This window comes from Rousettus aegyptiacus, unplaced genomic scaffold (assembly GCF_014176215.1).
Source record: "Rousettus aegyptiacus isolate mRouAeg1 unplaced genomic scaffold, mRouAeg1.p scaffold_m13_p_14, whole genome shotgun sequence".
NCBI classification, from domain to species: domain Eukaryota; kingdom Metazoa; phylum Chordata; class Mammalia; order Chiroptera; family Pteropodidae; genus Rousettus; species Rousettus aegyptiacus.
This window is the reverse complement of record NW_023416289.1, coordinates 7,807,285-7,823,507: the sequence shown is the minus strand read 5'-3', so window position 1 is coordinate 7,823,507 and position 16,223 is coordinate 7,807,285. Positions and strand designations below refer to the sequence as shown.

Sequence of the window (16,223 nt, the reverse complement as noted above, 5' to 3'; positions counted from 1 at the left end):
ATCTTCCTTACTTCTGATTCTAAATGCATAAAAAAAACCCCTGCAAAACTGCCATTCTCCCAAGCATGTTCTCAATCTGTCGAGATCTTCCAGGCTTGTCCTCAGTTTGGCTCTAACTCTAATAAACTCTTATAAAATTTTTGTATAGGTTTGGATGTTCTTGCATCGACATTCCTTAGGTTTTGTTCAGTAGTTTTCACACACATCTCATTTCACTCTTATAAAGATTCAAAATCACTAGATTCTATTTTAGAATAAGGAGGTATGGTCATTCCCCTTGTACAAATAGTTTAAGGAGATGATTTGCATAAGGTCACATACAGTAAACAGATTCAGGAATCAAATTCAAATCTTTTAATTCTATGTCCACTGCTTTTTATTTTACCAAATTTTTAACCTTTTAAGCCACACATCTCTGAGTTTGATGAAAAGCCTAGGGCCTTTTCCAAGAAAAATGTACATACACGTTTTAATACAATTTCAAAGTGTTATGATAGCCTATCGCAGACTCCCTGGAGGTCCAGACACCCCAGGGTAGAACCCTTGCCTTGTACTTCCACTTAGTTTGGAATGGAAAAGCAGTCGGCAGAGCCACACTGTTGAAGGTACAGCCCTGATGCTTGAGCAAGAGGAACAGGGGGCATTTGTTCAAACACTGAGCCCTCACCACGGGGCAGGTGCTGTTCCAAGCCCTAGCAATTCTGCAGAGAAGCGAGGACTAGTAAAGTATCTCTCCGCCTGCAGACAGCTCTTTTCCCATAACCTGCCCCATACATCTCTTTCCTGTGGCTGTTCCTGTTATATCCTTTTTACAATTAACCAGTATTCTATAAAGTAAACTTTTCCCGAGTTCTATAAGCTGCTCTAGCAAATTGATCAGTCACGAGGAGGGGGCTGTGGGAACCTCCTATTTACAGCTGGTTGGTCAGATGCACAGCAAACAACCTAGACTTCTGATTGGCATCTAAAGTTGGGGAGAAGAGCAGTCTTGTATGACAGCCCTTAACCTGTGGGATCTGATGCTCTCTCTAGGTAGGTAGTGCCAGAATTGAATTATTGCTTGGTGGTGTTGGAAAACACAAGGAGGACCATTCCGGCTACAGAAACAGCAAGTGCAAAGGTCCTGAGGCTACAATAGACCTCGGTGTGTTTTAAATGTTTAAAAGTTTAAAACTACAGTATGTTTTAGGAACAGTAAGGAGACCAGAGTGGCTAAAGAAGCACGAACAAATGGAAGAGGGTAGGAGATAAGTAACAGAAGTAAGGGAAAGGGGGGGACGAATCCTGTAGGACATGGTTGGTCACTGCGAGAATTTAAGCTTTTACCTTAAGTGAAATGGGAGGCCACTAGGCATTCTGACCAGAGAAGCACACGATCTGATTTAAACTGTAACGGAATCATTATGGAGGCGGTGTTGCATAGACCGAAGGGGGTCAAAGCAGGAACGGGGAGACCAGCTAGAGGGCAGGCAAAAATAATCCAGGTGGGAAATTATGGAGGCCTCCACCATGGTGACAGATGCTACGCAGTAGCCGGATTTGGAATGTCATTTGAAGACACGCCTGCATGATTTGCTAAAGCGATTGAATGTGCGAATGACAGAAAGTGCGATGTCAAGGGCAGTCCAGGATTACGGCCAGGGAAACCGGAACGATAATACAGGTACTAACAGAGATGAAGAAAGACTGGAGAGGCAGGTGGCCGCACGCGGATGAGAGGTGGGTACATGGTACTTCACCGAACTATTCTTTTTTTCTTCGTGTATTTGAAGTTTGCCATCATATAAAGGTTAAGAGGAAAAAAGAATGAATGAAAGGAGATGAATTAGAGACAGAGAGTACACACGAGGTAGACCAATCTACAAAATCCCAGGTAGTAAAGGGCCGCAGTCCCCTACCCTGAAGCCAGGAAGGAATGCTGTGCCACTGAGTAAAAAGTATCCCTGAATACAGCTTTTGGAACACAAGCTGAAAATGTTAACGGCATAGAAAACGATCTTGGGCACGTTAACACTTAATGCCACAACGTGATTAAGTGTGACCGGTATGTACCAGCAGGAGGTTGGCATTAAGGAGGACACTCGATTAGCCTCCGACAACTCCTGTCGCGGTGTCACTGTCAGAGACGATGGTCTAGTGTAGCACTGGACTGGCCTAGTCTGTAACTCTGCTGTTTTTATTCAAGGCAGGCTGCACTTTCGGTGCTGAACTGACGTGGTACCGAGGGAGTACCCAGCAGCTGCCCTGAAGAGGAGACTTGCCGGTAGTTGATGCCTGTGGCCATCTGACTTTTGGAAAGTCGAATTCTGCAGGGGTGGTTAACTACACGCTGGAGCGGTTTTAATCTAGGCCAGCCTCTAGGGGAACTCTCTGGGGGATTGGTTGCACCCTTCTGGGTGTATGTGAGAAGCGGACTTATTTATACGCCGCATACAAGACAGGCGGCATGAAAAGGTGATGGGGTGTGGCAGATGCGAGAGCTGCCCCTTCAGACTTTCCGCAGGAGGAATTAAAGTCCAGAATCTCTGTCAGGCAGCAAAGACAAGGTGAAGGGAAGTTCTAGGAATGAACCTCAGGTCGCTGAGCTGGAATGTAAGTGGCCAGTCCTTCTGTCTGGGATATTCTGGAGGTCCTGCTGCTGCAAGCAATGCTGCTGTCACTATGCGACATTTTCTAGTTTAGCTGGAAACTTCAGAGGCACTCTCGAGCCCTGAGACACTGAGTCTAAGGTGAAGCACAAAGCTGTTTACAAACCTGCTTTTTGAGCTGAAACAGGAGCTAGGATTAGAACTTATTTTATAAGTACTTTTAGGGGCATGATGGCCCAACACGGGCTCCACCCTGACCAGTGTGGTCTCCTTCACCACTGAGAGAGACTGTCACTCATACAACGAATGTGGCATTAGTAACTGGAATACCCTTCCCCACACAGGCCCAGGAAGCTGCTCTGGTAGAAAATGATAAACTTTGGCTCATATTGTGAAACAAGCTCCAACTTGAAGTAATTACCAGGAAGCAGCTGGAGTCTTTCCCAGCTTACGGAACAGACTGTGTTCATCTCGTGAGGAAGAAAAGCAGGCATTTAGCCTATGAGACTAATGCCAATCAGTTTTGGAAAATAAGGGCTGTGAAATTTTATCCAAGATGGCATCCCCGTCTTAATGGCTGGAGAACAGCGTGGGCATGTTTGCCACGTGGCTTAAACCCAACAAGAAGTCTGTTTCAATAATCCCACATCTGTCAAAAGATGCATCTGATTTCCTAATATTTAGGATTTTTACATTGACATTTAAGCGAAGTTTGCAGGGATTTTTTGGTATATGTTCATGTGTAATACTGTCTGATTTTTATACCAATGTTATTTATTTCGTAAAAATTATTTGAGTATTCTTTCTTTCTGGGTTCTGTAACATTTTAAATAGCAACGAAGTTACCTGCTACTCAAAGGTTTGGTGGTGAGCTCCTGTGAGACCACCTGTGTTTTGGGAACACAGCTCCTAATTTCTTTTCAATTAATTTTATAATAATTATTTTGTTTATATCTCTTCTGGGATGTGGTTCAGTAATTTATATTTCCTAGGAAGTCACCACTTTACTCAGGTTTTCAAAGTTATTTGTATAAAGCTGAGAAAAGTCTCTTAGAAACTTGTAATTTCTCACAGGACACACGTGGAAGTCTGGAGATGGCCTGGCAGATTCCTTACCTTGGCAAGATGATTTTCTCTTCAGCTGTTAGGAAGGCGTAATCATTAAAAGTGCTAAATTTCATAGATGGTGGATATTTGAATGGTTTTGCTCCAAAATTGAACTCACATTGTTGATATGACATGAAACTAGCTGCAGCAAAAAATCCAGATCTACAGATAAAAAGGAGTACAGAGGTCAAGAGAACTCATAAAAACAAAGTAGAGCTCATTTCCAGAATCGGGATAGGTCACACCCCAGCTGAAGGGAAGGGTGACAGGTTGTTCACAACCCTGACAGGACCGTGAACCAGTCTCCTGCCCTCAGCTTCCTAGTTCAAATTTTGGGACAGCTTTAGGTACAATCAAATGGGTCCCCAATTACCTGAAATAAAGTGATTTTTCATCACAACTGACTACATAAATGGACAGTTTTTTCTGGAGTAAAGTACATTCCATGCATCTCCTAAAAGTTTTGACTAGGAAGAGCTACTTACACAGTAGATGAAAAGACTTGCTTCTCAGGAGGCAGCTGGTTGCCGTTTAGAAAGAAGATCATTTGCTTTTCATTCAAGTCTAAGAGAAATCCCACCGTATCTCCTACAGGATAAAGTGAAGCACTGTTAGGATACTGGTGTGTGTGACCAGGATTCTGCTAAGTGTCTCAGTTCTGATGTCACTGTATTGAGTCTGTACTGTAGCTCTGGATTCAACATATTCAACTTTCTTGCTTCTTCTGCAACTGATCTGACCCCTACATACCAGTATCATATGAACCATTAAAAAGAAAATGCTGCCAATTAATCTATGACAGGCCATCCATTATACGAGACATCCCAATTCTGAAGATGCTAAAACTGTGAAAAAAATGGGCATTTTGGGATCAATGAAATATGGTAAGATCAAAGCTAAGTGCTTCTTTGCCGCTCTAGAGATTTAAAACTCCCTAGGATAACAATTGCCCAAAATCATGTTTAAAAAAAGGATTCATCTTCACTCATAAAATTTTTGCTTTTTAAACTGTTAAACACATGAAATTACACAGTGATTTATAGCAAAGGAATTTCAAAAATGAAATCCTTTATCCCCCTTGCCAGATAAGTTTCACTACTAAGCATTTACCCTGAGAAAACCCAGCATGGCTTATAATTTTTCTTTTATAGTAATAATTTAAAAAGGCAAAAATATAATTATCTAACTTGAGGCATAGATTAATATAGTACAATTATATAATAATAAATTGAAAAAATATTAAAATAATGTTATTTAATAACCCGGAAAGCCGTTTAAGGCATATTAAGTGCAACAACAAAAAATATATATATCAAATTTTAAGTGTTTTTAAAAAAGAAATCTCTGGATGGAATAATTATAAGGGATTTTAGTTTCATTTTGCTTTTTCCCCTATTTTCCAATTTTTATAATAAATATATTACTTCAGTAATCTTTTTAAAAATTATTAAGAAGCCACACTAGACAGTCTTTACAGACAGAGCGTCTATCTTATGCTCTGTTAAACGGAGTTTCATGTTCCTTTAAGAACCTGTAAGCCATTAAAATGAGGGCTTGAGCTGGCTCTTAAGGTTTTCTCCTTCCCCACACTATCAGTTTAGTTACTTAAGCGGAGCTGCGCCCGCGCAGCAGGGGTCAAGCCCTGCTCCCCTGGCGTGCCTGAAAATCCAGTTACATCTATGATGCTGATGGCGGCAAGAAGCGGAGAGAAGGCTTGGAGAAGGAGCTGGACTCTATCCCTTACCTAGCTCCGATGCTGGGAATACAATCTTTCCAGAGACCCCATTCCCTACATATGACTCTATGTCTTCAGAATGGGGTTGGGGGGGGGGACACCAGGAGGCCCCGAGAATACCATCTTCCGGTGCAATGGTGCCTCGGCAGGAAAGGCCTGTTTGCGCTGTAATTAACTGGGGCTAAAAGGACTCAACAACCTTGAATCCTTTGGTCTGTGTTTAATAAACCAACTGTGTGGCTCTAACTTTGCTGCTTGAATCTTTCATTAATAAATGTTTTCATGGGTCTCGAGCCTTAGATACTGCAAACTGGGTGGAACAAAAACTGAACGGGGAGAGAAAGATCATGCTGTTGCTAGAAATCCAAGAGCCACGACTGAGAGTTCCGGTAGCCTGTGCCCCCTATAGCATCCTGAGCCTGATGCCTGAAGAATGACGGCTGGGCAGATGTGTGTGAGGCTGAAAGAGCTCAAGTTATCCTTAAAAACTGCTCTAGAGGTGCCCAAGTGGCCACTGAATAGTGCCTACTCCACAGCTATGTGGTCTCTGAAAACATCCCCATTTAACCGGCATTACAATTTCATTACCTTCAAAATCTCCATGGCTGCTTTGATTCAAAACATATACCCAGAGAGGAAATGAGAATTCACATTAACCTTAAGATGATCACTTCCCACTAAATTAAGAATTTTATATTCTGAGATGCTTTTGCTGAAGGAAGAGCTCCACTAGAGGTGAATTTACCAGGAGAATACCATTCACATCCATGGCAGGGGATACAAAGGCTAATCCTTTTCATATTTCATATACTTCCATTTAAACATTTTAAGACCTAACATAATAGATGCTTCATAATAACCTAATGTCTTAACTTAGTCAATAAATTCTGACGGAGAGGAATGAATACCTTCTTTCCAGCATGGGTGTAGATGAGGCTTACTTCTAGCATTGTACCAAATTAGCTGCCGGCAGCCATCGTATGCACAGGAGTATTCATCGTCCCCAATGCCATAGCCTTCCTGGAGGGAGACAGAGCCCAAGAGCTTGGTTAGCAAGACCTGCTGTGTTCTAGGAAAAGAGAGTGTGTCTTTTTTAACGATCAACTGGGTGGCTAGAAGTCTAAGCTTTCCGGATGAAGGGAGAGCCTATGGTTTTTGGAAGATGTCAAAATTCCGACTTAGAGGCCTAGTTCCAAGTGAGCAGATGATGCCTTTACCAACAAATATTTACCAACTTTCACATTTGTTACTTCATTTAATTCTCACCAACCACCTTGAGGCTAGCGGCATTACATTCCATTTTAAGAGGAAATAAAGGCTCAGAGAGGTCGACCAGCTTGCCTAAGACTGTGAGCTTTCCACTTCACTGCTGCATGCAGTAGACTTCAAAGCACCCACATGCTCACAGATTTCAAAACTGGAGGCAAGAGAAAGGCTACAGTGGACGATTGGCTAATAGCTATTTTGAGATCAGCTCCATTTCAGCAACGTACAGGTCCTTGACAGCTTATTACTTACTGCCTTATAATTATCTCACAATTATTTTATTGTTAAAATAAAAGGATGGATGGAATCTTAAGACATTGTTTTGAGTGCTTATAAAAATAAGAATTAAAAATTATAAATAAAACACAAGAAGCATGCAAATCAGACAACGGCTATCTTTAAGGGTCAAGGGTGAAAGATTCTAATGGAGAAAGGAATTAAAAATGTGGGTCAAATCCAAGTAAGATCTCAGGTCCTGGTGATGGTCTGCTTATTCTACAGGATAAATGCAGTGAGGAAATAGACTGAAAAAAGGCTTTAACATATTTCTGACTACTTGGGCTACAATATATTAAATTCTTGACCTGTAATATACTGAATTTGGATGAGAATTCTCCAAATTGAAGCTTCTGACTTAGTTGTTCTGAATGCACTATTTGGACTATTTAAGAGTTAAATGAACTTGCATCTAATTGCCTTTAGGCCGAGAAGAAACTCACTAGTCTTCCAGAAAGAATACCTTGCTATCTACCCCTTTCAAAGCCTGAAGAAGTAAAAAACTAGTTTTTATTTTATGGGTGTCAGGGCATAGGCAAAAGGCAAGCAATTACTTCTATTGAACTTTCTAATGTCCTATAAAGTCCTCCAAGGAACACTTGAAAGAAATTTCTAGATTACTAGCCACCAAAAGTTGTTAAGAGCACACTTTACCATGCAAAGTCTTCTATGCCTAGATGAATTTCACAACAGAGTGGCATTGTGGGACAAAGGGGAAACTAATCATTTTAACTACAGATAAACTTCCATGGGCTAAGAGGTAGGTACCTATGCCAAGCAGAGATGCACTTTGAGTTCACAGCTCAGAGAGCAATCTAGGTGTACTACACTCTCCTTCAACCTGAAAACATTCCCAGCAGGACAAAACCTATGGTTTCCCTTGGCTGAGACAGATAAACGAGAGAACAGGGTGTTAGCTTGAGCTGCCTGTTTCCGGTCATGTATATTTTAATGATGGAAACATTACTAATAACGACGAAAGTTTATTCATAGCTTGTCATTTGGGGAATATTTTGAATCCTTCTACATGTGGTAAACAGCATCCTTTTTTCTGCTGTCCAGCACCTCAACCCTTTTCTGTTATAGGGAATGTAATGAAGGTACAGTGTCCTGCTCTGGAGGTAGAGGGGTAAGCTGTGACCTAGGCTTGGCCAACTGGACCCTCGCATGAGATACCTGGTGGAGTGAGTGACCCCACGTGGAGGGATGGTTAGATCTGATTTGCAGCAGTATTCGCGTCCTGGCCCCCCAAACACTGGCAGCTGTGATTCCTGTCTCTTAGCCTTGGACACTGCCTTGGAGCCTGTCTAGTTCCCAAATCCCTCAACAGTCTGGGAGGCCCTGATAAGCTTCTAAGTCATTCCTATTCTGCTTAACAAGAGTCATTTTATCTAAGGCAAGAGGCTTCAACAGGTGAAGGATCTCGGGCTATCCTGACCATGGTGTGAATTTTTCTCCAGCACCTGGAGGCTGGGTGACTTTGGGTAAGTTTCTAAATTAATTACTCTGATTCCTTCATCTTTAATAGGGAGAATGCCACCTTCCCAAACTTTCAAAATGATTAGAGATGAGTGTGTGAAAAGTCTGTCACATGGTAGATGTTCATGAAAAGGCAAAAGATATTTTAGACAAGTCGAAATGCACCCTTGGAGACTCGTCACTCCCAAACCCCTGTAAAAATATACAACACAACAAACTGTTCTGTGGGTGACCTGAACAACTATCCTCAAGCTTCTAATTTTAATGCTCTATCTCCAAGCCCAATGCTTTGATCATCCTTTGAAAACTGAAGGCTAAGTGGTAAGAGAGAAAATAAGAGGCTCTATGGACAGATTTCGAATCTTTAGAAACTGGGTGTATCCTAGCAATGACTTATTCCATAAAACCACACCCTGTCTGTACAGACAAAACGGTTCTGAATCATAGAACAATGTCTATTTGAAGCAAAGTTCTAAGTATGGCAACATCGTTAAAACCCTACATCTGAGAAAAGATACATTAGATTTTACCAATTTCTAACAGGGAATTGGCCAGTTGACTTGGATCAGGGAAAAATGTTTTTTTGTTTTTTAAAGAAAGACATTAACGATCTATCAAGTATCAAGCAATTTAGAGGGTAAAGTAGTAGTATGTTAAGCCTCTTAATTTGAAGAGCTAAAGTTCCTGCAACTACATGGCAGAACTAATCTTCATCCACCAGATAAAATGAGCTAGCTTCATTGGTGATTTTTGGTGCTTTAAAAAAATTCAGTCTCAGATACACACACCTAGACTTACTGCTGCCAAATCAAGGGAGACAAACTTTAGATCAAGGCTTCCTTACCAGAGGAATCTATGTTTCTTCTAATTCTGGAACAATCTTTCTGTTATGAGATCAACTAGTTCTCTCAGATTCTCACCACGTTCAAATACAAAGAAAACAACTATTGTAGAATAGAAAGTGACTGACTTTTTGTGCTAGTTTCTTTAGGTCCTACTCTGTCTCAGTTTACTCATCGGTGAAATGCAAATTATGACAATAAAAATGGTTGTGAGAATCAGATGATAGACTATGAAATGAAGGTGATCTGGAAATTTTAAGTCCTAAAAAATCATCTTTAAGATGTCATTTGGGGGCAGGCTGTGAGTGTAATTGGTACTATCTGCTTTAAATCAGTGCGCATGTTGGGAACTAAGAGACCAACTGGCATTGTTCTCCAGACACGCTTACTTCAGACCATATGGAGCCACAATAAAGCCCCGCGATTCCAACTTTTAATTGATGCTGGGTTGACTAGAAGGCCCTCCACCATGGACAGGAGCCAGACCTGACCTCTCTACCAGCCTTCTTCCTCCAATTTACCTCTCTCCAGCAGGGAGCTGAGTAAAATGCCATGAACAATTCCGAGATGCTATACAGTCTTTCTGAAAGGGCTCTTCCGAAACTATACTTATGGCAAGGAAATTTAGTTTGATTTTGTTGGATCACTTCGAAAATCCATCCTAGGACCTTACATATGGGATGGGAAACTTATTTAGGTTAACAAAATAATCTAAGGGGCTTTTCCCAGCCCAAAGGGTAAAAATAAATCATATGTCCACAAAATAGTCCTGATCAAAACTGGATTAATTCTCAATAGCTTATAATCTGAACAACAGAAGAAAGTCAGCTGAGCCAGGCATTAGAAATCAACACCTGGAGGAAAGGGAGGAGCTCCAATCTCTCATATTCAAGTAGTGGTAGCCCAATCCTGCTTTCTCTAGTGGATTTATCTTCCCTTCTATATTACCGCTTTCTGTAACAGAAGATACTAGATACTGAAAACAAATGTTACTACTAATCATAAGGGGAAAATCAAGCAAGAGGAGTCAAGCCCACATTTCATATTTAATTAAAGGAAGAGAATTCCTGCAAAGCTCTTAAAGCTTAAATGTGAGGTAAAAATGATCACTGGCTTCAAAATAAGAGCTGAGCCAAAGACGTGGCTGGGGCTGGAGCAGAGCCTTCAAAGACAAAGGACACATCCAACCTCAAAGTGGAAAATTAATGTGTACTTAAGACTCGAGGGGAAAAAGGCTGAGGGGCAATTTCACTTGTGTTTTCTAGGTCTGAATCAGATTAGCAAGCCACTGTTAGGGATATGGCACCATGTGGTTCAGCCCAAGAAATGATTAGTATGTAAATCCATGTGAAAAATAAGTGCCGTCCTCGCACTCGCCCACAAACCGCCCTGACCTCGTTGGCCCAGTTCTCCAGAGTACTCACGTGATTGAGAAACTTGCTGTCTCGTGTGGCCCAGCCGATCTGCATGACGCCAGAAGTGACCACTGTGACTTCGTAGTACCACACCCCAGCGTCCACACAGAAGGTGCAACGCACACTTTCAAAAGAGGAGGCATCACAGCGAGCCTGGCAAAACCAAAGGGCGTGAGAGTCCACCATCAGTGCCTGACGACCACCAAAGTAACGGGCAGCTCGGAAGGCTGGTTGGATTTGTCCTTGTTACAGCCTCTGCTGGACTACTGTCTCCTTCCCTGTGCACCCTCAGTGAAAGAAGGGCGAAAATGGATGAAGCACACTCTATTTTATAGTTTTATTTCAAGGGAGTTCTAACAGGATTGGAAGACCTCGAAGATGGCTGCCGTAAGAATCAGTGAAGGCTACTGGCTTCATTTTTAAATACTTACAGAGCTTTGCTCTCAGACTAGAGCCTTTTACAAATACATAAACATTGCCTTAACTTGTACTTGTTATGATGGAGCGAGACAAGGATATTGAGGGGTATACGATGCGGCCCCTAAAAATAACTGAAAGCAGAAAACTACATCAGGCATTTGGCAATATGGAAGATCAAAGAGCTGTCTGCAGCCCTTCTTCAAACAGCTCTTTAATCTTGACATGTCTAGTGCCTTGTGGTACCTTCCTGCACATACGCAGCTCTCTCATCAACCTTCACCACAAAACCAGCAGCATTTCCAAGATACGGGGAGGAGGGGAAGCGCTAGACTGAATACAACTGGCTATGAAGGGCTTAAAAAAAAAAGGGTCTCTTTTAGAAACACTAGTCTCTGTACCTTTAGCTGAAAAAAATGGCGGAGCTTAAAAACAGACATATGTAAACCAAAAAATCAGTAAATATCATCGTGCTTCCTGTGTGTCCAGCATTACGTGGGATATAAGAGTAAATAACACCCCGCGTACCCTCTCTCCCGCCTCTAACCACATTTAGACATGAAATAAGATTCCATCTCTGTAAGAAATTGCTTTTGTTCAGAACCAGGGCATGAAAATGAGAACAAGATCCCCCACTCACTCCCAACAGACCACCTGTAGAAGCAGCTTTACCTCCAAGCCATGCGGTGAGATCTTCAGGTACTCGCTGACATCGTTGCTATTCAGCATGGCCCTAATGCTGTTCAAGTCCACTTTCTCATAGGTGAGCTGCCTACCTTCTTTTAAAACTGCAAAAGAAAAAGTGGTCATGTTTCTGAGACAGGCTGCTATGAAACAACGCTAGTGTCACGACCAGCTGCCGTCCTCGTTAGAGTGGAGACGCTCCTACACGGCACAGCTGGGAGGCTCTGACTCTGGCTGTGCTGCTGCACTCCCATGAGACTAACCAGGCAGTGCGACGTTCATGCTTTCGTTACAGGCAGACCTCGGAGATGCGGTTGGTTTGGTTCCAGACCACCTCAGCGAAGCGGCTTTTATGGTTTCCCAGTGCATTTTAAAGTTATGCTCACACTATATTGTAGTCTATTACGCGTACAACAGTATTATGTCTAAAAAAACCAATGTACATGCCTTAATTAAAAAATACTTTATTGCTAAAAAATACTATCCATCATCTGATTCTTTAGTGAGTCATAATCTTTTTGCTGGTAAAAGGCCTTATCTATCTTTAATTTGTAAAATATGCAGCATCTCCAAAGCGCCATAAAGCAATATCGCAATAAAACACAATAAAAAGATGTCTGCTTATATTATGCATGCAACAAAATCTGAACCGTACTTTTTCAGAATTATTCTTAAACTGGCACTACACGGGCTGTGCCCTAAGCCACTCCCCACATGTGGCAGCGGGAGCAGGGGGTTACAGGTCAACCTGAGCTTTAGCACAGTGCTAACTACAGATGCGGAGGTACGATAGCATGGCAGTATGGTTTTAGTTCTAGTGGCCCTAGGAGGAGAGAAAGGAAAATGTCAGGAGCGACCCTTGCTGTGTAGGCAAGACATGATTTGAGTTTTGAAAAGCAAAGTTGGGACATGGAGAAGAGTAAAAAGAGGGAATTCCAACTGAGGGGACCAGGCCCGGAGGTAGGAATGCTCGGGACCTGCTCGTAGGACAATGAGGATAGTTTGTGTTGGGAAGAGCTGATTAGACAGCGCCTGCCATCCAATCAATGGCCTCAATGCCGCAGGAAATAGGAAGCCAGTAAAAGCTTTTGAATAAGAGAATGCTGGAATGAGAAGCATTGCATGTAATTCTTGAAGGGTCTCTAGAAGGCTTTTCTGCTAGAATACAGTCAATCTACCAGTAGAGGACCTTATAAGGAAAGACTCACTCACTATTACAAACTGACCAGTGATCCTATGGAAGAAATGGGTTTGGGAATGTAAATTGGCATTTTAATAAAGGACGAATCCTACGTACAGAGATTGTCTAAGCTCCACTGGGCACAGAAACCAACTTGACGTTTCAGATAATCAGGATCGTCAGCCCAGGACTCCAACATGACAAGCCGGTCACTAATACTGGATTCAGAGATAGTCAATTTATTTTCACCTGTTTGGAGAGACATAAACCTTGAATTAACCATGAAAGAGAAGGATGCTTTGCTGGGCAGATTAGTGGTGGGAAGGAGTGAGGAGAAGCACTTGGAGAACTTGGAAACTAGAATAAGGACAAAGCCCAAGAGCTCTGATATTTTCTAGATAGTGGAAACCTTATCACTAAATTTTTAGCTATAAAAAGTGGATAATCACTGTCATCGAGTTTTGATTCTTAGGTGAGCAAACTCTTGCCTTTGTCCCTGTTACATCTCACTGGCCTTGAGTTGTCTACACAGACAAAAACAGAATGTATGCATGTCTGATGGGGTTCAAAGCGTAAACTCCTCCGGTAACTAAGAAAAATAAGATTTTTAACAACCGATACATAAGATCATTAGTGCAAGAAGTCACTATACCTACTTGTCTGTGCAAACTTTTCCAGTGCGATAAGTGCAAAAAGCATGACTGTGGGGTGGGACTGTAACTTCTGAAAGACAACAAAAGATAAAAAAACAAAAAACAAAAACATCATTCCCCTGCAGAGGCGGCAAGTTATCAACTTCCTCTTCTTACCCAATACATGTGCTAGGTTTTTGTTGAAGCAGTCAGAAAAGTTTTACTCATGCAAGTCTCGATTATCCAACCTGCTTATATTGTTAGTAATGAAGAACCAAGACAGAGTCTCTTCAAATCTTATGTTATTTTCTTAAGGTTACTGGGTTCATTTATAGATGTGGAAATTTCAAAAGTATCCTGCTAAATGCACTGTCATTTTACTTAGTAACATTTATATTAGGGCTTTGTTAAATAACACTGATTCTTACATTCACTGAAGCAGGCCAAACAGAAACCTAAAATTGTAGCAAAAAATGACTTTTTATTCAGAACCCTAAAAGGAAGTATTCATCAAGTGTTTCAAAATAATGCAATTCATAACTATTGACTTAGTTTTCAATCTGTTCTCTGAAAGCAAGTCCAGAAATGCTGATGGTAGATGGGAGAAAGCAAGTGAGCTCTTTCAGTCACTTTTAAGTCCATGTCACATGTGTTTACATTTAAAGAAAGATCTGCTTAACATCACATCTTCCCACAGCTACCCTTTTGCACAGCTACGTTAGGAGCCTGCGAAGGAGCTCTACGTCATCAGACGATTCCATTCCCTTCCCTGGTGCCCAACTAGGCTCTGCAAAGCTCACATAACCACCACCCTCCCCAGCAGCAAAGCCTGTTTAGCAAGCATCCTGCTTCTTGCCATATCCATTCTCGATCCCACTGTCTGTCTGGCTTTTCAGGCCCTGAGCCCTCCCCTCCTGGCTACTCAGTCTATGTCCTCCTGTCTCTGAGCACTATCTTCTGATCAGACAATTCTCTGTTATATGCCAGGAACAAGGTCATGTCTATTTCTGAGCTTCTGCCGGTGATGTGCCCTTAGCTAAGAAACCCATTTTTGCCTCCTGTGAGCACAATCAAATCCTCATCTTATGGTGTGACAGAGCTGAGGTCCCACCTTTGTCAAGAAGTCTTTTATGACTCTCCTGGCTCTCACCACCCACACCTCCCACCTCCCACTCTCCCAGCTCTCACTAGCTACACCTTGTACCTCCCCATCACCTTCTCAGAACTCTCACGGCACTCAGTCTGAAGGACTGTGCCCTTGATCACATTCTGTCATAGAATGGAGGCAAACCGTCATGTCTGAGTAGTTCCATTTCCTCAACTAATAGGAAACTTCTTGAGGGCAAAGGACTGTTATGCTACTTCTGTATCCCAGAACGCTCTGTAACATAGTGTTAAATGTTTGAAGTACACATTGTATAAGCACTGACAAATAAGGTCTTTCAGGTTTTGAAAAAGTCCAATGCTCACTAGGCCTGCAAAAATAACTTTAAAAAATACAGACCAGTCAAGATTGTAGTCTAGCAACGTGCGAGATCTGACAACACGGCCACAGCAAACCGCAAGCTTCACAGACAATATATCAAATCCTCAACAACAGTTTTAAGAGCAGCAACAAAGAGGGAGGGAGGGAGGGAGGGGTGGAGATTTACAGACACCGGGAATCTGACCTGATGATTTCCTGGCTTGGAATGCCATGTAATTTTGTTTCCACTGGGGAGGTCCTTACTACCATTTGGCAGACTCTAAGGACACACACAAAAAAGCCAATCGTAGCTGCTCTCTCATAACTAAATTTACAGCCAGACCAACACAGCTGCTGTTTTTGCTTGTAATAAATTCCTATCCCACCCTCGTGTTTTTTTTTTTTTTTTTTTTTAACATAGAAGGGAACAAACACTCAGGAAACACCTGCAAATAAAATTCAGAACTGATTCCATTCTCTGTGCTAGTGGCTAAGCTGGCGATTTTAAAAAAATGAACAATTCTAGATGACTAAGAATAACTAGCTTTGATGTCTCACTTACCAGACACTGTAGCAAATATTCCAGTATTCCTGGGCTAAGCAAACCTATACTTGCAGGACCTAGACGAATACAACAAACACCGGATATAATTAAATGTGTCACATTATTTTTAATTAGTAACTAATAACGATAAAATTGTTTTGGTAGAATTCTTTAACAAAGTACTCTCCTGCATGTTATCTTATCAAGCCTCCGAGGTAGGGACCAGTACTATCCCCATTTCACAGTAGAGCAACTGAGCCCTGGAGTGAAGTGACTTACTCCAGGCGCTTGGGCAGCGCATGGCAGCATCCGAACCAGCACCCACGTGTTCTGATTTCTAATCCATTGTTTCTTCCACCATACATGACATAACTAGCTGAGTTACTCACCAGTATTTTAATGTGAACTGTTCTAAAATGGGTAACATTCATAAACAAGTTAAATAACTGCTTCTCTTCTCAGAAACTGCTCCAATTTAAAGTTTCTTTTTCTCTTCCCCCACCTTGTGTGTCTCTATTACCTAGAGTTTTAAGGTGTGTGTGCCTATGTGTATGTTATATACACATACATACAAAATTTTATTTGTTATATTG

General features: G+C 41.7%; 1 protein-coding gene across 7 annotated transcripts in view; it reads right to left on the bottom strand.

The window, feature by feature from the left end:
* RSPRY1 (ring finger and SPRY domain containing 1) overlaps positions 1 to 16,223 on the bottom strand; it is a 39,089-nt gene that overhangs the window by 4,709 nt on the left and 18,157 nt on the right. For 4 of the 7 annotated variants that reach the window (XM_016128485.2, XM_016128483.2, XM_016128484.2 and 1 more), the window contains exons 6-14: positions 15,649 to 15,707; positions 15,292 to 15,366; positions 13,646 to 13,712; positions 13,107 to 13,238; positions 11,798 to 11,913; positions 10,718 to 10,861; positions 6,339 to 6,450; positions 4,181 to 4,283; positions 3,705 to 3,857 (exon numbers count right to left, since the gene is read on the bottom strand). In XM_016128485.2, coding sequence (XP_015983971.1) covers positions 3,705 to 3,857; positions 4,181 to 4,283; positions 6,339 to 6,450; positions 10,718 to 10,861; positions 11,798 to 11,913; positions 13,107 to 13,238; positions 13,646 to 13,712; positions 15,292 to 15,366; positions 15,649 to 15,707 — 961 coding nt within the window. The remainder of the gene's footprint in view (positions 1 to 3,704; positions 3,858 to 4,180; positions 4,284 to 6,338; positions 6,451 to 10,717; positions 10,862 to 11,797; positions 11,914 to 13,106; positions 13,239 to 13,645; positions 13,713 to 15,291; positions 15,367 to 15,648; positions 15,708 to 16,223) is intronic. The other 3 variants (XM_016128490.2, XM_016128488.2, XM_016128489.2) reach the window with 1 other exon arrangement.